At 27.6% G+C, this 26,648-nt stretch overlaps 1 protein-coding gene across 1 annotated transcript in view; it reads left to right on the top strand.

The window, feature by feature from the left end:
• LOC117181158 overlaps positions 1–26,648 on the top strand; it is a 74,878-nt gene that overhangs the window by 45,828 nt on the left and 2,402 nt on the right. The window contains exons 7-16 of the mRNA XM_033373725.1: positions 805–1,007; positions 8,998–9,081; positions 10,278–10,343; positions 12,344–12,485; positions 15,228–15,466; positions 15,541–15,718; positions 18,247–18,465; positions 19,351–19,526; positions 22,757–22,990; positions 26,011–26,233. Coding sequence (XP_033229616.1) covers positions 805–1,007; positions 8,998–9,081; positions 10,278–10,343; positions 12,344–12,485; positions 15,228–15,466; positions 15,541–15,718; positions 18,247–18,465; positions 19,351–19,526; positions 22,757–22,990; positions 26,011–26,233 — 1,764 coding nt within the window. The remainder of the gene's footprint in view (positions 1–804; positions 1,008–8,997; positions 9,082–10,277; positions 10,344–12,343; positions 12,486–15,227; positions 15,467–15,540; positions 15,719–18,246; positions 18,466–19,350; positions 19,527–22,756; positions 22,991–26,010; positions 26,234–26,648) is intronic.

Below are 26,648 nucleotides of genomic sequence, written 5' to 3'. Positions count from 1 at the left end.
AAAATTCGTCAGTTTCTTCACTTTCGGCGATGTCCCTAAAAAATATCCTCCTAAAGACGCAACCGTTATCTTTTATTTATATACGCAACTATTTTTTCAGTAAACACGATTTAGATTTTATATAAAGCTAGTCGAAATGTCCGGAAAAAATGTATACGTACATATACATTTTATCATGCGAATATCTAAGTCTTCCGGATAACAGAAAACGCGCGTATTTATATGCATGCGTATGTAAGTTCGCTAAATAAAAGTTTATTGAACTTTTCTGCCTTCGCACTTCGCAGATTATATATTCGGGCACTCTGAAACAATAATTAATACATAATGATTGATTATTATTGAAAAATTACATTACGAAAATGTACAAAAATTTCATCAATTTATAATTTATTTATAATGTCGATCGCATGCAAAAATATGTTTTCTTTTCAATTTTATTCAATAAATGTATTACAGTCTGCTCATATTGTAAAAATGATTAAATTTACTTATTTTTAATGAACATGTAAGTGGCCAATACCAAAATCCACCAATTTTGTGTTCCGGAGTCAACAATGATGCTGCACACGCAAACCGTACACTAGTGCGAATTCGCACCAACTCACTATGCACCAACTTACTACTCCCGCAGCCAAATCACAAATGACTCATGCCGAACGATAATTGATACTGGAGGGGTCTCTCATATTTATCGTTTTAGTTGACCGGAAAAATTGAAAAAATTGATGGGGAAAAATCGGGAATTTTAAAGAATCGCAATGAACACAATTTAATTTAATAAATCAATTTAATTTTTTACAGATGCGCCCATGTCCGATTGGTTGAAGGATGTTGACGCACGCGTTCAGTTTGGTCTTAAATTCGGAAAGAGCCGTGGATTCGTTCAGACCGGAAGTTCTGTCGTGGTAGTCACTGGATGGAAGCAAGGCTCTGGATTCACGAATACTCTTCGCATCGTGTACGTAGAACCAGATTTTAATTGTAGCAACAGATCTTGTTCTATTGTAAGCGAAACAGACTCCAACGAGAGCGTTTTCTAATGATATATTTATAAAATTAAAAAAAATTTTAATTCATCTTTTTAAAATTCGGATTTGAAGAGCTTATGGTTATTTCTAAAATTAGAGTAGCACTTATCAATTTATATAGCGTCTCCAGTGACCTTGAAAATCTCGAATTCTTCTTGATTTTTTTCTACACCTTTCTGGAAATCTCCTTGAATTTTTCACGAGAAGCTTGAATTTTTGTTTTGTTTTTAAAACAGTTATTTTATTGAAATATAAAGAGAAATTTAAATCTTTTAGTCTGTTATGCAAGAAACATCCCGTTTAGAAGAAGTATCGCTACTGAAAAGTTTTTTATTTATTGACTCACAAATTATAATAACTCTTATTAAATTTAAGAAGATTTTTAAATATTTTAAGAATTTTAAAGATTTTAAAAAAGGTACATTACACCAGATTTAAAAGATTTCAAGCAATTTCAAGAGGTTTCAATATATTTGAGAAGATTTCAAAAGGTTTCAAAAAGGGTACATTACACCAGATTTCAAAACATATCAAGGATTTTAAGCAATTTCAAATTTGCTTATGTTAAAGATTTCAAAAGATTTCACAAACATTTTTAAAGTTTCAGAAAATTTCCAAGATTTTAAAGATTTTAAAAATCATCTAGTAAACCAGATTTCTAAGATTTCAGAATATTTTCAAGATTTTAAACGATATTAAATCTTTTTAGAAAATTTCAAAATATTTTAAATATTTTAATGATTTCAAATCAATACAAAAGATTTCATCAAAATTTCATAGAGATATCAAAAGAATACGAGAATTTCAAATATTTTAAACGAATTCAAACGATTTCAAAATATGTCACAAATGTTTCAAATAAATACAAAAACTGTAGGGAAAATTACACAAGTATTTCAAAAGAATTAAAATTTTTAGAAATTTTTTAAAGATTACAAAGATTTTAGAGCATTTTAAAAATTTTCAAACAATTTTAATAAGTTTCAATAAATCAGAGAAGATTGCCAAAAATTTCAATGATTTCAAACGAGCACACAAGTTTTCACAAACAAAGATTAAAGAAATATTTCATTAATTTTTGAAAAAAATTCAAAAAATTGTAGAAAGTCTTCAAAGATTTTAAAGATTTTACAAAAATGTTAAAAGATTTCACAGAAATTTCAAGATTGCAAAGACGTTACAAAGATTTAAAAATATTCCAAAAAATTTCACAAAGACGTCTTATGTTCGCAAAAATTAAGAATTTGTTTATTTAAAATAATACTTTCTTTAGAATATGTTGACCAATAAAAAATAAAATATTTCACCTTTTATATGTATAACAAACGGTCATTAGATTATTTGACGTAAGAAAAACATGGAAAAATCTGATTTCTTCATCTGGAAAACCTGGAAAATACCTTAAATTTTGTTCCTAGGAATCGCTGGACACCCTGTTATAGTAAATAAATAATTTATTTGGGACTAAAAACAAAGCTTTTTACAGTTTATCAACAAATTAGTTAATTTTTTGAGAATACAAGGTTTAATAATTTCTAGAAGATGAAAGAGTTTTCAGTATTTTATGGAAGAAATTAAACTTTCTTTTTTTTTAAATCATGTGACTCGCAAATTATTTTTGAAATTATCGACAATTCGGTATGGAGATTTTGAGAAGATGTACTGCATATGTTTAAATCGACTCTTCTACAATGCTGGTTTTTCCAAGTAAAGTTATGACATATGATTTCATAGTTTTTACTGATAAAAAACATGTTTGTATATCATGAAAGCCAAGGTTGGAAGTTATGACGAAAGAATTTAATGAAATTTTAAAATAATTCGTTTCAAGTTTATTTAATTTAATTGTATAATCTAGCATTTTTAGCTGCCGCTTCAAAAGAATTTAAATTTAATAAGAATAGTTATAAATTAATCTATTATGAACGAGATTTATAAATTTTAAATTGTTCAAACTTCTAAGCTTTCGCCTTTCGAGCTCACGATCTATCGCTACATACTGAATAATGTGTATTTTTTAAATAATAAGAATAAAATGAATCACTCTTAACAATTTTTTACCGGAAGTCTAATTCAACTACTTCTTGTCAAAAAATTATTATTAGAGTGCATTAATATAATTTTTTTTTTTTTTTTTGAGAAAATATACATTATCCGAGATCTACTTCTATCCAGTATGTACTATTCTCCCCTAATTAATGCAGGGTTGCTACAAGTCAGAGAATTTCAGAAGTTCACAAAATTTGACCAAGATTTTATAACCTTAGGGAATGAACATAAATATACATTTTGTTAATTAAACTTTACTTGACGCACTTCCTCTGTGTGGCGTACTTGGCACACTGGGGTTTCTTGTACCCCAGCCGAAAAACTGTTATAAGCACTTAACGGTTGTGTATTTTGACCTGCTAATTTCTTCACAGCTTCTTTGGATATTACTTTCCAAAGAAATATTGGTCTCGTAAGAAAAAAAATTAATTGAAGTATACCAAAAAACTTATTTTAAAAAAAAAGTGTGTAAAATTGCGTTTTTTGCGAAAAAATCACAACTTCTCCAATTTTTGATAAAAATCGCTAAAAGTTTCAGTGAGTTTGCTTAAGATGTTGTACCAGAGATGAGTTCTCTGGTTGTAGTATAAGTAAAAAAAATACTATAGATATTGTAAAAAAATTACAACATGAAATCATTATCATACTTACTGTTTTGTTCACTTAGACTCAAATTCACAAAAAAAAACAGCAACTCCAAGTACTCCACGTACTGGCGTTCTAAATGTGACGCCAACAGCTGTAGGGCATAGTAGTACTCTCCAACTAATGCCAGATGGCGTTGTATATCCGATTCTATCCAGTTTGAGTACACAAAATTAACTTTGAAATATGCTGGGTTGTGCTGTACCCCAGTGTGCCAAGAAAGGATTAAATAAACGTGTGTTCTTAATAAAATTAGATTTAGAAAAGAAAATGTGTTAACAACGAGTAAATCTTACAAACTTATTTTTTTATATTTTATACATTTTTTCCGTATTTGTCATATAGTTAAAATTCTTTATATTTTATTGAAAATTCAACATTTTTGTTCACAAATATCATCCTTTGTCGTCGAAAATTTAACTCTTAGGCTCTTCATTGAGAATTTTTTTCTAAGATCAATCTGTGGCTTAAAATTTAACTATTTTGTTGAGAATTACAATTTTTCTTGGGGTTTAAAATTAGTTATTTGAGCTGAAAATGTAATTGCTCCAAGTTTTTCCCTTTTTTTTATTTCCAAAACTCTTCTTGGTTACAAATTTTAATTTTTGTCTGAAAATTCCTTTTTTTGGGTTTCGAAATAATTTTTAACTTAAAAATGATTCTTTATTTGAAACTTCATGTATTTTGGTTAAAATTTGCGTTTTTTGATGGAAAATTAATCTTCTTGGTGAAAATTTTTTTTTCATAATAATTTTTTTACTTAAAAATTATTATTTTTTTAGTAGAAACTTTATCTATTTCTTTGGAAATTTATTTTAATTGGTTACAAAATTAATTACATTAATAAGCACACTTTTGATGTGCTTAAATATTTTTTTTTAAATTCAAAATTTACCCATTCTATTGTTGGTTAAAAATGTATTTTTTTACTTGAGATTACGTGCCTTTTGTTGAAAAAATACCTTTTTTGGTAGAAAATCAGTCTTCTTAGTTGAAACATCATTTCCTTGATTCAGAGTTTAAAAATTTTGTTGTAAATTAGTTGTTTTTTTTTGTTCAAAATAATGTTTCAAGTAAATTTTTTTTTGTTGAAAATTAATTTTGTAAAAATTGGTATTTTTTGGTGAAAAATTAATCTTCTTGGTTGAAAAATCATGTCTTTAGTTTAAAATTTGAATATTTTGCTGAAAATTCCGGATTATTATGTGAAAATCTCAAATTATCTGATAAGTTCCAAATTTATTTATATTGTTAAATTAAAAATACATTTTATGTGGCTAAGAATTAATTTGTTCAAACTGAAATTTCTACTGTTATTTTTTTTTTTTGCTTGAAAATGTATCTTTTTAAATTGAAAATTCATTTATTTGGTTTAAAACTCGTTTTATAGATTGAAAATTGAATTATATTGTGGTAAAAAATTTAAATTTTCTGTAAAAAATTATTTTTTTGTTTAATTTGTAAATTCATCTTTTTTCGTGTGCAAAATACATATTTTCGGGTGAACAAATGAATTGTTTTATTAAAAATATTCCTTTTGGCTTGAAAATTCAACATTTTGAATGAGATTTTTTTCTTTATGTACTAAAAAGAATCTTTGTTGGTAGAAAATTCCACTTTTTCCTTGATAATTCCTCTTTTTTGTTTAAATAAATTAATTGTTTTCACTGAAAATTCAAATACTTCATACGAAGTGTCTCAATTTATGGCTTTGGTTGAAAATTTAACTATTCTCCTGAAAGTTCTTTTTTTCAAAATAATTTCTTATCTTATATTTTATCTTTTTTATTTGAAACTTTATTTATTTTGTTGACAATTTGTCTTCCTTGGTAGAAAATTGATCTTTGTAGATGAAAATTCGTCTTTTTGATTATAAAAAAAAAAGATTTCTAAGTCAGTGTAATTCGAAATTGGGATTTTGTAGCAAGCCTGTTATATATGTTATTTCGCGTAAATAAAAGAAATCTTCATCGGTTTCTTATTTCATTTCTATTTTTACAGAAATGTTGATTGAATTTGCACCGACTTGTCTGGTGTAGAAGAACAAAAGGCTGCGGGTAGTTGAGATTAAACGTGATCAGCAGCCCAGTGATGTTCTACAGTCTTAACTGTACTATATTCTTATTCAATTGCGACCATTAATCGCTGTTGATGATTTCATCTACTGTAGATGCAGTATTATTTCATTCTCTAGATCATAAAAGTACTGCATACAAAGAAACAATGAAGATTGTAAACCTTTAGTTGTGTGAGGCGAAAATAAATTAATTCGAATCTGAAACCTTGAATATAGGGAAGAAAACCCTACAGTAGATAATAATTCATTATAACCACAAATATAAGTGAATTAATTAACCTTGCTTTTAATATATTAAAACGTATATTGTCCCCAATATTAATTATTTAACAATAAATTAGTATTTTAAATTATTGATTATCTACTCTGGGTCCAGTATCTACTGTAGTGTGTAGTCTTCCTTACTTTTTTTACCTTCCAAATGAATTTAATTAATAAAAATTTAAAATTTAAGAAATTTGAATTCGCTTAAGGGTACCCACCCCCTCCCCCCATTCTCGGGTTCTCGCCGTAATACAGTCCTAATCGGCTAACTATGTGACTACCTGCTTGAAGAGTCAGAAGGGATTTTGTATGGACCTGGCATAGCTGATTGAAGGTGAGTAGGTGTTATACACGAAAAATTGCTTCACAAAACTTAAACGCATTTTTCTCAAAACAGTGTTTTTACGATTGGGGGGCATTGTAACTCAAAAACTGTTCAACCGATCGGTCTGAAGTTTAAATATGTTTCTCTATGCAACAATAGCTATAACTTAGACTATTATGTAGAAGATTGATAAAGATCTTCTTTAATTTTCATCTTGATTTTTAACTGAAAAAATTGGATTTTTGGAAAATAAAATCCTAAGGTCCGCCATTTTGTAAATTTTTGCCCGAAATAAATGACCATAGTCTATTTCCTAGCCAAACAAGTACTCTTTCGAATCCCGTTTGATTTTTTGGTTTCAGACGTTCCAGTCACTTGCAACCATGCCAGCCATAAAAAAGAGGACTTTTCATTGACCGCAAGAAACAGCTATAAAATGTTGTTAAAAAAATCATGTAAAATTTTTGTCTTATTTTTTAAGTTTTAAATCACACGTATGAAAATATCCAAACCTATGAATTCCAATATTGTTCATTTACCAGCCCATTAAAAATCGCAAAAATTAGAACTCGAGATCTTTTTTTTTTTAATTTCAATAGGAGCATTTTATGGTGGTTGTCCAAATTTGGTCGTAGTATTCTTTTATTTTTATTTTCAGGAATTCAATAAATTAATTTAATTATTGTCGATGATGGTTAATGTGCTCAAGAGAAAATTTGGAATAAAAATCAAGACGATTTTCATATTTTTTTGTTTAGAACGAAAAATATATCTAATTATTTATTTTAAAAAAAGACAGTTACCTATATCAGAGTGGCAGCTGGACTAGAAAACTGAAAAATAATCGCGAAATTTTTGAAACCGGGTAATTAACTGGAAATTTTAAGACATTTTGGAAGAAACATGTATCAAATCACTTGAGATATCACAAATTTTATATCTAGGGTGTTCTGATTTTTTATCGCTTCCCTTATTTTCTGATTTTTATACTATGTCTTGATTTTTCATTTCTGAAAACGAAAATTCACTATTTTCATTTCGCATACCTAAATTTTGTTCATCAGTCAAAAAAGTATCATTATGACTGTTCAATTTTAAAAACACCACATGTGTGGAATTTTACTAATATTTAAAAAAAAAAGGAAAACATCGAAAAGTCTAAAAAATTGCAAGTTTTGACAAGTATTTCAATTAATTGACATATTTTACAGATTTGTTTATAGTACACTTTATGCTCAATTATTTAAATAAAACTGTTGTTGACCTCGAAACAGTTATTTGTGTAATTTATAAACTCAGAGATTGAACATACACTTTTATTATTTTGTTAAAAATTCAACAATTTTTTTATAAATAAAAAATGCAATAATTTCGGTTAAAAATTCTACTTTATCGATTAAAATTGACCTTTTTGGTTTGAAAATGCCACAACTTGACCCAGTAATACCATTTTTGTTAAAAATGCATAGATTCAATTTGAAAATTTAACTATAGTTAAACTAAAAATTTATCTTTTTTGGTTTAAAAAATCATCTATTGTCGAAGAAATGTCACTTTTTGGCTAAAAATGCAACTACTTAGTTGTAAACTAAACTTTTTGACAAAGTATTTTTCAACTATTTTGTGAAATACTCTTCTTTGGTTGAAATCAACGGTTTTTGGACTGAAGAGAAATGGGGGGGGGGGTAGAGGGGAAGTAAGTGTAAATTAGGATTGAGACGTGATAGTAGGAGAAATGAGGAAAGGGGAAGAAGGGTTAATAACGGTACGGACACAGGGCATTTGAGTAAAACTGTGTAAGAGGGATGAGGTAGGAAATGATGGGAGGGTAAGTAGCGGAAGTGAGGGAAAGTATAGAAAATTATTAGAACTGAGGATTATGAGAAGGGTATTAGCTAGGCAAATAAAGAGAGAAAAGTAATGGAGAAAAGAGTTAGGGAAGCGAAGGGGCAAATGAGGGGAAGTAGTGCAAATAATTGTAAGTGCAGTAGGATAGTGAAGAAAGGGCTAGTAGGGTAGTGCGAATGAGTAGGATAGGGATAGTGATGGCTTGGGACGGGAACTAGTGGAAAAATAATATTAGCTGAAGAAATAAGAAAAGGGTGAAGTAGTGGAGAAAAGAGTTGGGGACACGAATGGTTAAGTGAGTGGAAGTAGTTTAAATTATAGGAAGTGAAGGGAGGGTTAGTAGCGTAGTGCGCGTAATTAGGAAAGCAAAAGTGATGGCTTGGGATAAAGGATTGAAAAGAGAATATTAGCTAAAAAAGTAAGAAAAGGTGGAATCAGTGTAGAAAGAAGGTGTCGTAGGGTGAAGTGAAGGGAAGTATTGGAATCGATTACAAGTAAGGGAATTGAAGAGAGGGCTAGTAGCGTAGTGCATATAAGTAGGGTAGGGGAAGTGATGGCTTGCGATGAAAAGAAGGGGAGTATCCGTAACGGAAATAAGTAGAGGGGAGTATTGGTGGAAGATGTCGAAGAAATGAAGGGTGAAGTGAGAAGAAGTAGTGCAAATAATTGAAAGTGGGGTACAGTAGTGAAGGAAGTGAATGGAGGGCTGGCAGGGTATTGCGGATGAGTAGGATATGGATTGTGTTGACTTGGGACAGGAAGTATTGGGGATGAGTGGGGGAAGTGAAGAAATGGCTATTAGTGTAGTGCCCGTAATCATGATGGTTTGGGGCAGAAAGAAGGTGGGAAGCGAAGGGTGAAGTGAGGCGGAGTAGTGGAAATGATGAGAAGTGAAGAGAGGGCTAGTAGCGTAGTGCAGATAATTAGGGTAGGGAACATAATGGCTTGGGTTGAGAAGAATGGGGTATCTGTTACGGAAATAAGTTAGAGGGAGAAGTAGTAGAGGAAGGAGTCGGGGAAGCGAAGGGCGAAGTGAGAGGAAGGAGTGAAAATAATCGGAAGTGAAGTGATGGCCATGAGTATAGGGCGCGTAATCAGGATCGGGAAGGTGATGGTTTTGGACGGGAAGTAGTGGAAGGAGAGTATTAGCTAGGAAAGTGGGGAGAGGTGAAATTAGTGCAGAAAGAAGTTGGGGAAGCGAAGGGAGAAGTCGTGGAACGTAGGAGAAATGATGGGACGTGATGGAGGATATTGAAAGAATTAAAGGGAGGGCTAGTAGTGTAGTACGGGTAATTAGGCTAAGCAAAGTGATGCCTGGGAAAGGGAGTATTAGCTAGGAAAGTGAGGAGGCGGGGAAGTAGTGCAGAAAGAATTTGGTGAAGCAAAGGGTTAAGTGAGGGGAAGTACAAGTAGGGGTGGAAAAGTATGGGAGGAAGAAGTTTTAACGAATTTAAAATAACGTCTTAATAGACTATGAAACATTTTTTGTAGACGTCCGGGGACTACAATTGACTAATTTTTAAAATTTTAAATTATTGTAGAACAACAAAATATTAGACTTGGTGTTAATTATAGTGAAATACGCAAATCTTTCAACAGTTCGAGGTTAGTGTATCCTGTACCTGCAATAAAAATGGTAGTAAGTAATAATTATTATTAATTAACATTTTTTTAAGTACAGTTACATTACACAAATTATTTTTAATTTTTATAGTAATTAAACATCTTAATATTATTTCATGCGCATTTTTGCTAATTGAAAAATAGAAGGAATCATTTGCAAAAGGGTTAAAAGTTATTTAAAGTTTAAATAATTTAGCTTGAAAAATAATAAAATACTAATTAAACAATTTAGCCTTGAATGCAGTAGTGTATTAAAATCGTTTTGATTTGTTACTAACTTCAAGTTTCAATAAAAAAATACTCGAAAACACAAAAATATTTTAACCTTAAAATTTGTTGTTATAATTATTAAATAAATTTATTAATTTGAAATAAGAATTTTTTCTTGGTTTGTCCTAAAATTAAGTACTGATAAACAATGTGTTCAAACAAAGATATGGCTTTGGTTAAAAATAACATGGAGTGTCCTGGAATGCCATGGGTAAAAATTTTTTTTTTTATTGGTAGATTATGGAAAATGAAATGTATTCGAAATTTTATCATTATTGTGCTTTTAACAGCTTAAGATTATTTACTGTTTGTAACCCTCTATTAAAAGTAACAAAAAATTTTGTATGTCTCTAATCATCTTATTTTTTAATTTTGTATACTTCATTCAATCCAATATTCATTCAATTTAGACGGTTTTTTTTAAATGCCATTTATTTATAAGATTTCGGACTTACCAAACAAGGTCTTGAATCTGTGCTAAAACTATCAAAAATTAATTTCCAGTGTCTGAGAATAATTAGTAAAAATGTTAAGTAATGTTATAAAAAAATTGACGAAAAAAAGTTATTTTTTGGTATTGGCAATTATTACCTCATTAAAATTTAGAGTTTTGGTATAAAATGTGAGATAACTTAATGTTTGATTGCGATTAATTAAAAAAGTATACTTCTTGGCAATTTTTTATAAAGAAATTCACAGTTTGGATATTTTTCAACGAATTGGTTCAATTTTTTATGAAATCAAATGAGAATGCCTGTCTGATGACCTTAGCGATAGTACTTTGAGAATTCATAAGAGTTATTTATTATTTAAACTCTTTCATAAACTAATTCTGAGTTTTGCTGTTTTTCAAGAATGCTTCCAATCTTGTTCACGAAACAAACTAAGATTGATTTTTGATTACTTTTTTATATGGTAATTTTTAAATTCAAAATTCAGAAAGAGTTTACGAAATCAACTAATAATGTCTCTGGTTATTCTTTCCTATGATATATCTAAAATTTACAACAATTATTAATTAGTTCAATTATTTGTATAGACAAAAAAATTATTATGACAAGGAGTCTAATTCTGAATTCGTTTAGAAATATTGTTTAAGCAATAAGAAAATGTTGTTAATTTGGAAAGTATAATAGCAAGCAGTTATCAGAATGATATTCTTTGTGGATTCCGTAAGAAAAATAAACAACTTTGAAAAACAAGATCAATTCTGAATTTTCTAAAAATTGTTTAACTAATCAAAAACTGTTATTAATTTGAAAAATACAATAGCAAAAAGTTATCGAAAATATATGTTCAGTTGATTTATTTAAAAAATTGAGCCTATTCCTTGAAAAATATTCAAACTGTGAATTTATTTATCAAAATTGTTTAAATAATATCTAAATAACATATATTTTTAATTAAGCATAATTGAATATTAATTTCTTCTGATATTTATATCAGAGGTCTTTATTTGAATGAGCTAAACAGTTGACCAATCCCGAAAAATAACTTTTGTTTATTAATTTGTTTAAAACGCAATAAACCATTTTTTAAATTATTTTCACCTACTAGAAATTATTTATAATTAAATTTATCACATATATAAGACTTTCTTAGATAGATTTAAATATCTTTAAAAAGTGGTACTATTTAAAAAATTTTAAATGTCAGTTTTCTTGCAAATGAGGAATTAATCAAATTGTGTATCAAAATCCAAACACAACAAAATTCGAAGTTTGAAAATCTTTTATTGAAAAAAATCTGAATCGAATGAATAGTATAGCCTAAAAATTAATATTTAGGATTCTTAAGACTATAACAAACAAAGTAGTTAATTAAAAATGGTATACAATTCAATATTTTTGGATTGGAAAGTGAAGTAAACTCTTATTTCTTCTGTTCTAAAGATAGTTGATCGGATATCTTCAGGGGCGTCGGAGCCGTGTGGTCTGGGTAGGCTTGATCCAACCCATGAAATTTGATGGTTGGGCGCATCCCATCCATAAAATAACTTACTCTAATAATTAAATAAACCTAATACCTATCTTAAATTTCTATTTTTGAACATATTTTCGGTGAGCCCACCCATGAAAAAAATCGTGCCGACGCCCCTGGACATCTTTAATACTGGAAAAACGGAAACTAATTTCTTGTAAAGTTTTATTTTATTTCAATTGTAATTTATATAGTTTATAGATTGATATGGCTAATTATAATTTTTTGTAGATGGTTCGATCGGAAGACCAATTTTTGCCTGATCATCAATTACGAGCTGCTTATCAAGTAACTCATATTGATCATAAAATGAAACTTAATGTAAAATGTAATCCCAAACCTGCAAGACTTACCGGCATAATGGTCACATTAGGTAATATTAATTTGTTTACAAACCAAATTTGATTCAGAATAATCTATATTAGGTAAGTCGAGCTTAAATTCAAATTTTCTATTGACAATTAGCCATAGAATACAAATCAACATTTATCTTTTAAATATCACCCCGATTAGTCTGTCTTATAGGGTCCCAAAAAAACCCATAAGTGAAACATTGAGTTTTGCGAGTTTTTGGCGCTAATTATGATTTTTTGAGGTTTTTAAAATAATAATTGGTTGTAAAACACAAAAAGCTACATTCTACTGATAATTAGATTTTTAAATAAATTGTTTAAACCGTCTTTTTAAAGCAATTCTCTCTAAGAATATACTTAGAAAGTCGCGGTTTTACCGAATTTTTTTAACTTAATATCAAATTTTTAGTTACAGCGAAACAATAATGAATAAAATGAATCAATTATAAATTGGTAATTAATGCAAATTAACCAAAATAATTATTTAAACAATGGATTAATGCTTATAACTATCTTCTCTAAGAGTAATGCTTGACAGTTGCACTTTTTTCTGCAATCTTCAGTTTTCTTTTTACTTTTTAGCTATGAGTAAATAATAAATGAATGTTGCCAATCTTTTAAGATTATTAATTAAACCAAAATACTAGCTTACAGTAGAGATAACAAGAAATAATGGAATAATTAGGAGGTGAAAGAAGTAGTTCTGTAAATTACTTGTAAACATCTAATTATGAATTACAATACAAAGTTTATTGCAAAGCGTAAAAGAAAAATTTAGAATTGCACAACTTTATTATCATCCCTGCCCTATCCTATCTTGCTTTAGAGAAAATACATTGTTATCGATGATTATACACATTTATAAAGATTAAAGAAGTCTACATCAAATAATAAATTGATTATAACATCTCACGGGACAAGATAGATTTACTGCAGTCAGGAAATTTCTTCCGGTAATCTGTTGCCCTTTGTAATAAATATTGTTTCTGACTTTTGCCTTTAGTAAGAAGTGAATGAAAGTCAGATATCAATTTTACAAATATCTCTTTTATTTCAGAAAAGTATATTAACAAAAAAGAAAGATATTGTTAAAAAAGGATTCTCTCTCATTTTTATTTATTATTTTTCTTGATTAAAATGCCAAAGCGAAGTTGAAAATTGAAAAAATCCGCAGATTTCTATTAATTACCTAAGAGAAGATAGTCATTAACAATAACAACTTGTTTAAACAATAATAGTTGTTAACTTGCATTAATTATTATTCCACTAAGTGAAAGTGGACAAAGTAACAAATTTAAGAAAAAAACAACTGTTTATTATTAATACAGGAGAACATAGTTATAAACATTAATAATTTTTTTAAACAATTATGTTTGCTAAATTCCATTAATTATAACCTCTCTCTACGTACAAAGTGGACAAATAGTTGAAAATTTAAGAAAAAATCAGAACTATCTAGCATTACTATAGGAGAAGATTGTAATAAATCATAATAATTTATATGATCAATTATTTATGTTAAACTTAATTCACTATTGGTTTGCTTCAACGAAAAATTTGACAATAAGTTGAAAAATGTGGAAAACCGTGACTTTCTAACTATTCTAAAATAAAACTGCTACAAACAATGATAAGTTGTTAGAAAAATTTATATAAAGATCTTATTATTTGTAAAAAATAGTATTGTTTGTATAATAAACAGTTAGTATACAAAATTGCAAAAAAAATCATAATTAGCGCCAAGAACTCTTAAAACCCAATTTTCCACTTATGGGATTTTTTGAGATCCTACAAAACAGACTTGTGGGGGCGATATTTTAAAAGTACCCAGTGGGCACAAAATTTGGTGATGTCTTTACGACATCGTTACGACAACTTTACGACATCCTATGTCCATGTCGTTTCGCTGTCTTTGCGATATCGACAATATTGAAGAACAATTTTGAGTTTCAACTCTAAATATGGTTTTTCCAGAAAAAAACATGTTTTTTTAGCGTATTCAAACAAATTTGTGGGTGATATAAATGGAAATTAAAAAAAAATTCAATGCATTTTTGAACCACCCTCTCCTGCACACGATAAAATAATTATTATTCTTATTGAAATATTATTACAGCTATATGAAGAATTTTGTGGGTAAAGATATTCAACACAGAAATATTCTGCACAAAAATATAATTATATCTTTTTCGGTTAAAAATTCAACTACATTTTATTGGTAGAAGATGGAACTAACATTTTGTCAAAAATTCGTTCTTTTTTGTTCGAAATTAACTTTTCTATTAAAAATCCAACCATTCCATTTTGGGTTCTAATTTGATCGCGCTACATTTTTTATTAAGAAAATCACAGAAAAATCGTCTTTTTCGATTGAAAATTTAACTTTTGTTGAAAATTCATCTTTTTGGTTAAATATTCTATTATTTTTGTAGATAATTTAAGTACTTGGCTTAAAATGATTTTTTTTCGTTGAAAATTTTATTTTTTGTGCTAAAATTGAATTTTTTAACACAAAGCTTAACTAAAAAAATTAAAATTAAAATTGATTTTTTTATGTAAAAATGTAACTATTTGGTTGAAAAATTATAGTTTTAAGATAGTTGAACATTTAAATAATTTGTTAAAAATCAATTTTTTTGTTCGAAAACTTAATTACTTTGTTAATCATTCGCCTTTCTGGAAAAAATTCGTCCTTTTCGATTACAAATTAAATTGTATTCTAAAAAAATCTTCTTTTTGACTTGCAAAAAATATGTTTTCAGGTATTAATAATTCGCATCCAGTTGGTGTGATGAATGCAGTTATGGCTGGGGCGGACATTGTTCGTCTAAATATGTCACATAAGGATCAAAAGTGGCACACAATTTCGGTACAGTGCATAAGACAAGCCGGAAATAAAATACAAAAGTGCGAGGGTCAAACTGCTCCCCTAGGGGTTGCAATCGACCTTCGAGGTCCGGAAATTCGAACTGGACTTTTTAAGGGTGATAGAGAGTCAATGGTATAATATTTTAAAGATTATTTTGATATAAAATCGATTTTTTGAATTACAAATTTTTAATAATATATTTTTAGGGATGTGCTTTCTTGAAAGAAGGCCAAAGTGTAAAATTATTAGTAGATGAATCTGTAAAACGAGCTGGAACTTGTTGCGCTTTTTGGGTCAGTTGTTCAAATTTACCAAAAATTTGTCAGGCTGGAGATAAAATTTTGATTAATCATGGTATTGCTGTTCTTAAAGTAATTTCTTGTGGTTAGTCAATTTATTGTAATTTTAAAGCTTTAATATTACTTTTATACAAACAAATAAATATTTAAAAATCTCTTATTTAACTTCGAATATTTAATTAATTTCCCTACCAAAAAAGTGGTTTCAGTTTTTTATCTATTGATAAAAATAAAAAATTTTTTGTAGCATCAATTTTGTAAATTAAAATTTTCAAATGAGTAATTTTATTTCATGATAAAATTTATTTCCAAATATTTCAAAGCATTATTGACAAAAGAGAAATTTTTTATTGTAAATTATGTTTTAATATAGGGAAATAATTCTGTTTTTAACATTTTTATACCACACTAGAATTTGTAAACTCTTTCACAAAACGTAGACTATCTTAATTTACGAAATATATGCACTGCCGGTAGCGGTAAAATAATCGTCGGTACCGACAATAAGATTTCTGGGAAATTTTTTAATAATTTATATTTTGTGTCAAAAGATTAATTTTAGGTTTTGAAGATTTCAAAATACCGTGAAAAAGAATCTGAAAGATTTTAAGACACTTTTTTTATTTTGAATGGTATTTCAACAAATTTAAAACAAATTGTAGATTCTTGAAGATTTCTGAATGATGCTTTATTTTGAAAAATGAATTTGAAAGGAAAAAAATTTTAACGTTCAAGATTTCCTACAACGTCGGAAAAAAATCTGAAATATTTTAAAAACAAATTGTTCCATTTTGCAAATGATTTCCTAAAATTTAAAATAAGTGATTGTAGATTTTTAAAGATTGCAAAAAAGAAGCTTTCTAATAATTTTTATAGATTTTAAAATAACATATTTTTTTATTCTTTGTAAAAATTGCAAACAATTTTTTTGCTGATAAATTATTTCATAGAAAAAATTAACAAAAAAATGAAAAAAGATTTTAAATAATTTTATAAAATTTAAAAAAAATTGGAAGAAAAGAAGCTTTTTAATACATTTGATAGATTTCAAGATAAAATAATATTTTTTTACTGTTTCTGAGAAAATTGAAATATGAGTTTTTCGATGATAAATTAATTTTTAAAGAAAATTTAAAAAGTTATAAAAAATTTTAATATGATTTTCTAGAAGTTCAAACAAATACATAGAATTTTTTAAAACAAAATTTTTCAATTTTGCAGGAGAACAAGATTGTAGAACAAATTCTAGTAAGTTTAAGAAATATTTAGAAGTTTTAAAAAGGTTTAAAAATAATTTAAAACTAGAAAAAATTTTAAACAGAATTTACATTTTTGAAGATTTCGAAAAAAGAAGCTAATTAAGAATTTTGAAAGTTTTCAAAACAATTAATAAAGTTCCTGGAAGAATGTAGAGTGGTTTTAAATTTTGAAAAATGAATTTCAAGAAAAAATTTGAAAAAAATTTCAAATTATAATATAAGACTTTAAAATATTTAAACAAAATGTACATTTTATAAGATTTTTAATAACACATCTGAAGCTTTTTAGGAATTTTGTAAGGTTCCCGAAAATAATCAACTTTTCTTAGAATTCCCAGGAGAATTTAAAATGATTTTTCATTTGCAAAATTAGTTTCAAATAAAAACATAAAAAATTTTTGTAGAAAATTCTAAAGATTTGTGAAATTTTAGAAGAAAATCTAGAAGGTTTTATGTTAATTTTTTTACTTTTGAAAGATTTTAATAAATTTTAGGAATAATTCGAGGCAATTTAAATGATATTTGGAAATTCATCTCTTTTGTTTGATACTTCATCTTTTTTAGTTTTTATATAAAAAATCACATTTTTCATTGCGAATTCATCTTTGCTATTTGAAAATCTAAAACTATTTTGTTAGAAATTTATGTATTATTTGGAATAGTCGTCTTTTTTGACAGAAATTTAATCTTCTTGGTTAAAATTTAAACTACTTTTGTTGAGAATTTAACTTTGTTGATGAAAATTTGGATTTATTGGATGAATTTAAATGTTTTTCTTTGAAATGTCAATTATTAATTTTTCGTTTAAAAATCCATAGTTTTTGTTTAAAAATTCAACAGCTTGGCTAACAGATGAATTGCTTTGTTAAAAGTTTTGAAAAACTTTGAAAAACATTTAAATTCATCCAATAAATCCAAATTTTCATCAACAAAGTTAAATTTGTTGATGAAAATTTGGATTTATTGGATGAATTTAAATGTTTTTCTTTGAAATGTCAATTATTAATTTTTCGTTTAAAAATCCATAGTTTTTGTTTAAAAATTCAACAGCTTGGCTAACAGATGAATTGCTTTGTTAAAAATTCATCTCTTTTATTCAAAATCTAACTATTTGGTCTTTTATGTTAAAAAATTTATCTTCTCGGTAGAAACCATTTTCTACAAAATACATCTCTGTTGGTAAAAATGTAATCTTTTTGTGTTAAAAATGTAAATATTTTATTGAAAATTAATCTCCATTGATTGAGGATTTAACTATTTCGTTAAAAATCAACCAATTTTGTATAGTTTCAGCTGTTTTCCATTTAATATAAAAATATTATTGGTGTGAAAATTAATTTTTTTTTGTTAATAGAGGAAAAGTTTGTGAACTGCAAAATAATGAAAGGGGGAATCATAAAGGAAGAAAGTATTGTACAGTTGTGCGATTCGATTTTGGGTTTACCCCAAATTTCAGAGGAAGATGATCAAGATATTGATTTAGGCTCGGATCTTGAATGCGATTTTTTAATATCATCTCACACAGAAAATGGAAAAATGGTGTGCGCTATTAAAGATCGGGTGAAGCAAAAAGGTGATTATTGATTTGATTGCATATCGAATCCAAACACTCAGTTGTCTACCTTATCCAGAAAAAAAATTTGTTAGCTTAAACCAAATGCGTAAGCCAGCCATTGGAAATAGCGAAATCGATAATTAATCACGACTGAGCGGTTACAATCTGCTTCAATTTTAGTAGAACAATTTATTTCAACAAATAAACCCATTTCAATTAAATAATATTTTAATTATCTTTAATCATTCCGAAAGCAAATTGAAGTCATTTAGTTTTTTAAACTGCGTCGATTAAAATTGTTTTTTTTTCGTAATTCCCAATTGAATTTTACAAATCCTATTTTTGAATGATAAAGTTTTATTTGATTAACAACCAAAAATTTCACGTAAATAAAAAATTTATTAATTTTTTTAATGAAAAAAATGGAATCTTTTATTATTTTAAACTTTGTATTTCGAAATCTGTAGAAAATAACAATTTTATACGTAGCATAGAAATAGATAACCACATTTGTTATGAAAAATAAGTTTATTGCATGACAAATTCTTAAAAAGTCAAATGCACATTCTGGTAATCATATTGTAATATCGCGAGAGCAAGTTTTTATTTTTGAAAAAAATTGAAAATTAAATTTTAATCACTGTCCAAAGCCGATTTTTTGAAATATATTTAATGTTTTTTCGCTCCTCTGAAAAATTTCAATTTTTTTCAGTTATCTAGTTCTGTATTTCCACCCTTAAATTGTTCAATTTTTAAAAATTTTTATTATTATTACTATTTTCTATTGATATTTTTAATTTTCTATTTATTATCACTATTTTCATTCTAGTTAAATACATTTGTTAAATAGTTTAAGTGACTTAAAAAACTTATCTTCAGACGTATTTTTGTTTAATTAACTAGGTAAACATGCGATGTGTATTTTGGCGAAGATCTCCTCTCAGCAGGGTTTGGACTCTTTTGATGATATATTGAAAGTGGCGGATGGTATAGTTTTCGACAGAAACAGTATAGCTTTTGAAATTGGATCAGAAAAGTTGTTTTTGGTTCAGAAATCAATAATTGCAAAATGCAACAGAGTAAGAAAAAATGTTTCTACTATTTGAGACAGTTGGAATATATTCAATGATGTTTTATTTTATAAATGGAGGCTGAATAACTTCTATTCTGTTATGATTTTTTATTCCATTTCCTTAACATTTTAATTGTAAACGTTCCCAATTAATTATTTACTTATTTATTTTTGGTAACTTTAACATGAAATTGCTTTTACACTTTCAGAATTTGACACTGAGAAAATTGTATTTGTCTTTTATTCGAAATTTTCACGGGTTTTAATTAAAATCTTTTTTTTGTGCTGAAGATTAATTACAATCAGTGTTTGTTCTTCATGGTAACGGCTTCATCGTGAATTATTTAAAATCAATTATTTAATTAAAACATGTAATACCACGTGATTACCTAAAATGATCATTATTATTTAAAAATTAGTGAAGAAAGGCTTAATAGCCTGTTCAGTAATTCCCTATTCCCACTCACCTACCATTCACTCCCACTACTTCCCCTCCCATGACCCCTCCGTCCACCCTAACTTATCTTACTCCACCTTTCTCACTTCTTCTCCCCCGCCCCATCGACAAAGACTAATTTTCATCAAATTAGTGGAATTTTTAATAAAATAGCTACATTTCCAACAAAAGAGATGAATTTTCAAACCAAAAAGACGAATATTGAACAAAATAGTTGAATTTTCAACTAAAAACTATTTCTCAGTCAAGAAATAACAGGAACCAACTCGTTGAATTTTCAAGCCAAAAAGAGGAGTTTAGTGCAAAAGCGTGAAATTTTCTCCCCGACAATATCAATTTTTAACAAAAATTTTAATTTCCAACCAAATAGATGAATTTTCTACCAAGAAGATATCAATTTTCTACCTAAAAAGACCAATTTTCTACTTATATAAAGAACTTTTTAATAAGAAAAAGTAAATTTTTAGGCCAATTTTTAGTGAAAAGAAGTAACATTTTACCACAAAATAAATTTCTCAATAACAAATGAAATAATTAATATTTAAACCAAGAAATATGAACTCTTAACGAAAAATGTAATAGTTAATATGTCTACTAAAAAAATTTGTTTTATAACTAATCAGAAACGGTTGAATTTATATAGAAGACGAATTTTCAGTAAAATGATTGAATTCCAAAAAAAAAAAACAGATTTATTTTCAATCAAAAAATTGCATTTTTATTCAACAAAGTTTAGGTTTCCAGCAAAAGAGATGAATTTTTCAAATAGAAAAGTTTTATTGGTCGAGAATCCTAAGAAATGCGCACCAAATTGTTGAATTTTAAACAAACAAAAAAAACGAATTTTCAACAAAAAAGTTGAATCTTGAACCAACAAGAATGCCTTTTTGATAACATTGTCACAAAATAAATAGTTACATTTTCAGTCAAAAAAGTTAATTTTAAACAAAAATGTCTCACTTTTAACTAAAGAAATGAACTTTTAACTCATATGTTGAATCGTCAAAAGGAAAATATAATTAATTTTCAATTAGAAAAATTGATTTTTAACAAAAAATCTCACTTTTAACTAAAGAAATGAATTTTTAACTTTATGATGATTTGACTGTTCAACTGAAATAATTAAAGTTTCAGTAGTTCAAATTTTAACCAAGTAGTAGTTGAATTTTCAAACAAAGAAGATAAGTTCTCAACGAAAAATGTAATAGTTGACATTAGAACCAAAAAATATGTTTTCTCAAATCAGAAACGATTAAATTCATCCTACAAGACTTAAAAAATGGTTAAAAATGGTTTAACAAAGCGATTAATTTTCAACCAAACAGTTGCATTTTTAACCAAAAAAGATCAAGGTTCTACCAAAAGAAATGAATTTTCAAACAAAAAAGATTTTTTGACAAGGAAGAATATTTTTAAACTAAATTTTTGAATTTTCAACAAAAATTAAAATATTAGCCAAATAGAGGTTTTTTCTATCAAGAACGTAAATAAAAACAGTCAAACAATAATAAATTCATTAATTAGTTAATAATTAACAAATAAAACAGTTGAGTTTTCAACTAAAATAATGACTTTTTAAAACTGTTTCAATATGCCACAGAAGAATTAAAATTTTAATAAAAAAGATTAGTCCTTAACCAAAAATATAATAATAAACTTTCTAACAAAAAATTATGAACTTTCAAAGAAAAGTAGTTTAATTTTCTTATTGCGTTTTATTGATTCAGTTTGCATGTAAGTGGAAAACGAGAAAAAAAGAATAGAGGGAAAAGGGAAAAGACTGTAAACCTTATGATTAATAAATATGAATTTTTATTTATTTTCAATAAACAATTTAAAAATATTAAGGTAGAAAATTGAAAACTGATCTTACAGAAAATCAAATTAATTTTCCAGTGGAAGATGTTTGATTTTGGTCCATACGCATTTTAAATCCGGACTGCAGAAAGTGTGTCGCACATAGCAAAATTTAAGGCCATGTAATAGACCTCACAGCATTTTTTAAATATTTAAAATTTTCTCGCTTAATCTTAAAACTTTCAAAACATTTCCAAAATTGCATGAAACTTAACCACCCTAGGCTCTAGACAAAACACTCAAAAACAATTTATATTTTCGACCCTATAATTATATTCATCGACACCCGAAAACCACCCCTACCACTTTTATTTAATTCAATCCTGATTGCCTCCACAAAAAACACTCAAAACCATTTTTAATTTCTAATAATTACACAAATCACTTTTGGAACACTCCAAGTTATATGTTTGGTTCCATAATGAATGTCGACAACCACCTAAGAACCTCCGCTACCCATTTTACCTAAACAAATCTCAAATAACCCCACGCAAAAACCCCAACACATTTATAAACTTGAATTAATCATACAAGTTACCTTTCGAAAACCACAAGTTATGCTTTCGACCCCGTGATAATATTCATCAACCTCCCATGAAAAACACTAAAAAAATTTTAATTAATCACTCAAGACACCTTCAGAATATTTACAACCCCATAAGAATAATCAAAAACCCCCGAAAACTACTCAAAGTTTATTTTTTTATGGTCGGTACCTCGGGTGTATCTGCGACGTATATATACTTTGAAGTCGATTATTTTCGCAAAAAAATTCTCAATATATTCTAAATACACTTTTTGCCGATAATTTAGCTAAATGACGGCCCGTGTGTGCTGACAAAGATTAAAGAAGATAGTAGATATTGAGTCAGGATTAATAATTTGGTATTCTTTAGCAGAACGAGTTATAATTTACATTTTAGATTGGCAAGCCGGTGGTGGTGGGCTTTCAAGTCTGGGACGAAAGTGACAATTTAAAAATGAGCATGAGCGAAATAGCAAATGCTGTTCTCGAGGGTGCTGACACCGTTTTTCTTGCCACCGGTGCTTTGAACGCGAAGGAAACAGCAGATTTGATTCAAAAAGTTGATATCGTATGCAGGGAAGCTGAGAGTGCGAGATGGCAGCGACAACTTTATGAGGAACTCAGTTACAAGGTCTTGTTTGCAATAGAATGAATTTTTAAAACCTATACGTTTCCAATAAGTCAAGATTGAAGAAATGCGTTCAGATTTATTCAAACACATGTGTCCTATGCAGCATGCACTTACAAACAAATATCTTTCTTTCAAAATTAGCCTATTTTCATCCATTCAAGTTTCTAATATTTTAAATACTATTTATTTCAGAAGTAGAATGTCTTTCTTTAGATTTAATTACCAGGGGAAGAAGTTGAAAATATTCGAATGAATATATAATAATCTACCAATTGATAGAAGTGGCTATGTGTTTGTTCTCTCGATTCATCGAGATCTCGAATGTTAAGCATAAACGGGTGCAGTTAGTTCTTGGAATGGTGCCCATGATTTTTGCTTAGTCGTGTTTTTGTTGTTGCTTGGTGCCGATGATTAATGTGGGGGCTCGGCAATATCGAATAACTATATCCAAACTGGTCTTTCCGTAACCGGATGTGCTCATGATTTTTTGGTTTTTGCAGTTTTCCAATCCTCTGACCAAATGTTAAGTCGAATGCGAGCGCTTCGGATAAAAACCCTGCTGCAGGCGATAGGGTGTTTTAGAAATTTAAAACACCTACAGGATTGAGTCCGTCGGGCATTACTTGGAGGCTTATTATAAAACAGTTTAATTTTTGACGCTTTGAAACTGAAGTAATGGAGGTTCAGAAATGGAGGGTCAAAAATCAAAGGTCAAAATATAGGTCAAAAGTAAATTGGATTATGTTTTAAATTTAGGGGTCTTTTTTATTTTTACTGAATTAAAAGCTTACCTTTTTTCTTTGAATTACTTCAGGTTTAAAACAAACATCATTTTTGTTATTTATTCGTAAAAATAAGCACTCGTACGGTTTTTTTAAAATTATATTCTTTCTAAAAATAAGCGTAATTAATGACCTGGAAAAATGTTTGAAACTCGGGAAATTAACAGAAATTTGTTTTTATTTCTGGAGGCCATCCTGAAATATTTTATATTGATATTGAGAATTTGACTGGCTAATATTGTACAATAATTTTTAATTGATAACCTTATAAATTCAACAATTTTAAAATGGAATCCTACCAAGGCAATAATAGTTTAAAATTCGTATATTAAAAATGTCAGGATAATTTCACTATCAAATCTTTCAAAATTTCAGAACGAACGACTTGATGGTCATTTTTATATTTAATCATTTAAATATTATAAATGGTTTGGTTTCAATTTTAGTCAGTTATAAGTTTCATAATTTTAGATTGAAATATTAAATTCTCAAAAATAAAAAGATTTTAGAACTATTCATTCAGCATTAAGTTATTTGTTATTTGCAAATGTTCCAAAATATTGAAAATTTTAAACTCAACTTGAAAAAAAATTTAAGAATTGAAAGGCTTAAAATTGTGCAGTTTAAAAAACGGAAACCTAGCAATCTTTTTTTGTATTCTTGTTTTAAATTTTCGATTTCGAATCTATGTGATACATGAAAAGTGTCAAAGTTCTAGTTGAAGATTTAAAAAACTGATTCGTTCAAAATTGAATAATATTTTATTTAAATGTTCCAAGAATGACTAGTAATTTCGAATAAAGTTTTAAAAATTAAGCGATTTGAAATTTAAAAGTTAAAAATTATGTCGTTTAAAATTAAAATAGATAAAAATATAACTATCTGAAATCGATTCATCAGTAATTGAACCATTTCTTTAATTTTGAATGGTTAAAATTGTAGTGTTTGAAACTTTTATAAGTTCAACGCTGAATTTTCAACTTTTTCCTTCCATAAGTTATAATTCTGTAAGTAATTAATACATTTTTCGATCATGGAAAATATTGTGGAAACAATTTTAATATTACATTTTTTTGTATGTAATAAAAATGTAAAATTCTAGAACTTCAAAAGCCTTTACTTTGAAACATTCAATTAAGGTTTTAATTTCAAATTTTCAAATTTTAAGCCCTCAGAATAAAAAGTTATTTTAACTCAACAGTTTGCAATTTTTAAATCAATTTTCAAAGCTTTTAATCAGAAAATAAAAATATGCAATTTTAAACTGTCAAATCTTGAGTGCTTCAAAACAAAAAATGTAATTAATTAATTATATAAAATTTCAATTCCTTTGAATTTTAAATGATCTATTTTTCAAAATTCTTATCTGAATTCTGAAAATTTTTTAACATTTTGAAATTTTTCTATGTTTGCAATTTTAATCTAGATTCATTGAACCTCGAGATTCTTCAATTAAAAATGAAATTGTTTAATTTTGAATGATTGGAATTAGAAATGATACAATTTTAACTCTTCTCATTTACAATCTTTGAATTTCAGATTCAAATAAAAATTATTCAATTTTAAACGCTTTTATTTAGAAATTATACAAGTTAAATCACTTTCCAATCCATTTGAAATATTGTTCTTTTTTTCAAAATTGTACCTAATCTCAAATCGTTTGATTTAAAAACGCTTTAAATTCGAAATCGTTCAATATATTTTGGTTATTTTAGCGCATTAAATTCTTAGTTAATAATTATTGTTGTAAAACTTTGGAAAACTGTAAAAATTAAAAAATGTGCATTATAATGGATTTTTAAATTATTCTCGAATTTATTTATCTTATGTATTCATGCCTTAAAAAATGAGAAGTTTCAAAAACAAAGCATTCAGAATTGAATTCTTTTTTATTTGATAATTTTCATAAATTGTCCTATGTTTGCCATGTTAATCTGAATTCATTCAATCTCGAGATTCTTTAATTCAAAATAAAATTGTCCGTTTTTGAATTTCAATCAGAAATGATACGAGTTAGACTTTTTTAAATTTAATTTTTAAATTTTTAGTCTAATGTTTCAGAATTTTGAAAGATTCTCATTAAAATGTCAAAGGGCAAATGGTACACAAATGTAAAGAAGCTTGAATGGCCTTCATTAAAAGTTCTATTATATGAACTTCGTTCACTTTATTGTACCATTCTTCATTTAAAATTCTAATCCAAGAAATCATTAATAAGCCGGTTTTTCTTGGTTGTAGGCTTCGATCCCTTTGGACCCCACACACTCAGTAGCAATTGCAGCGGTGGAAATGTCTTTAAAATGCAATGCAGCAGCAATTATCGTAACAACAACCACAGGTCGTTCTGCCATGATGTTGTCAATTTACAGACCCCGCTGTCCAATTGTGGCCATTTCTCGTCATGGAATTGCTTCTAGATGGCTTCAACTCTACTTTGGCATACATCCGATTCATTATAGAAGTAAGATTAATTTAATAGAATAACTGTTGTATTTAAAAGTGATTGTTCAAATTGCATTACTTTGAAATAAGGTCTTGAAGTTTGCCAAAAAATGTCCACTACGCTGGGAACGAACCCAGGTCCTCCCGATTGCCAGTCGAATGAACCACATATCCGCCTTTGTTAAGGGAACAAGACAAAACAGGATTTTCATTTTAAACCAAAAAATATGAAATTTCTACCAAAAGAGCTGGATTTTCAAATAAAAAAGACGAGTTTTCAAAAAGAGTTTAATTTTAAATAAGGAAAGATTTTTATTTCAAAATGTTTTTAACCAATACGAGGGTGGATTGATAAGTTTCCGGCCTGACCAAGAGATGGCGCCACTAGGCCTACCTTGAGGTGGCGTTCTATAGTACCATCCTTAGATAGCTTG

This window comes from Belonocnema kinseyi, chromosome 10, assembly GCF_010883055.1.
Source record: "Belonocnema kinseyi isolate 2016_QV_RU_SX_M_011 chromosome 10, B_treatae_v1, whole genome shotgun sequence".
In the NCBI taxonomy this organism is placed as follows: domain Eukaryota; kingdom Metazoa; phylum Arthropoda; class Insecta; order Hymenoptera; family Cynipidae; genus Belonocnema; species Belonocnema kinseyi.
Note: the sequence above shows the minus strand (reverse complement) of the source record. Positions and strands in the feature narration are given on the sequence as shown.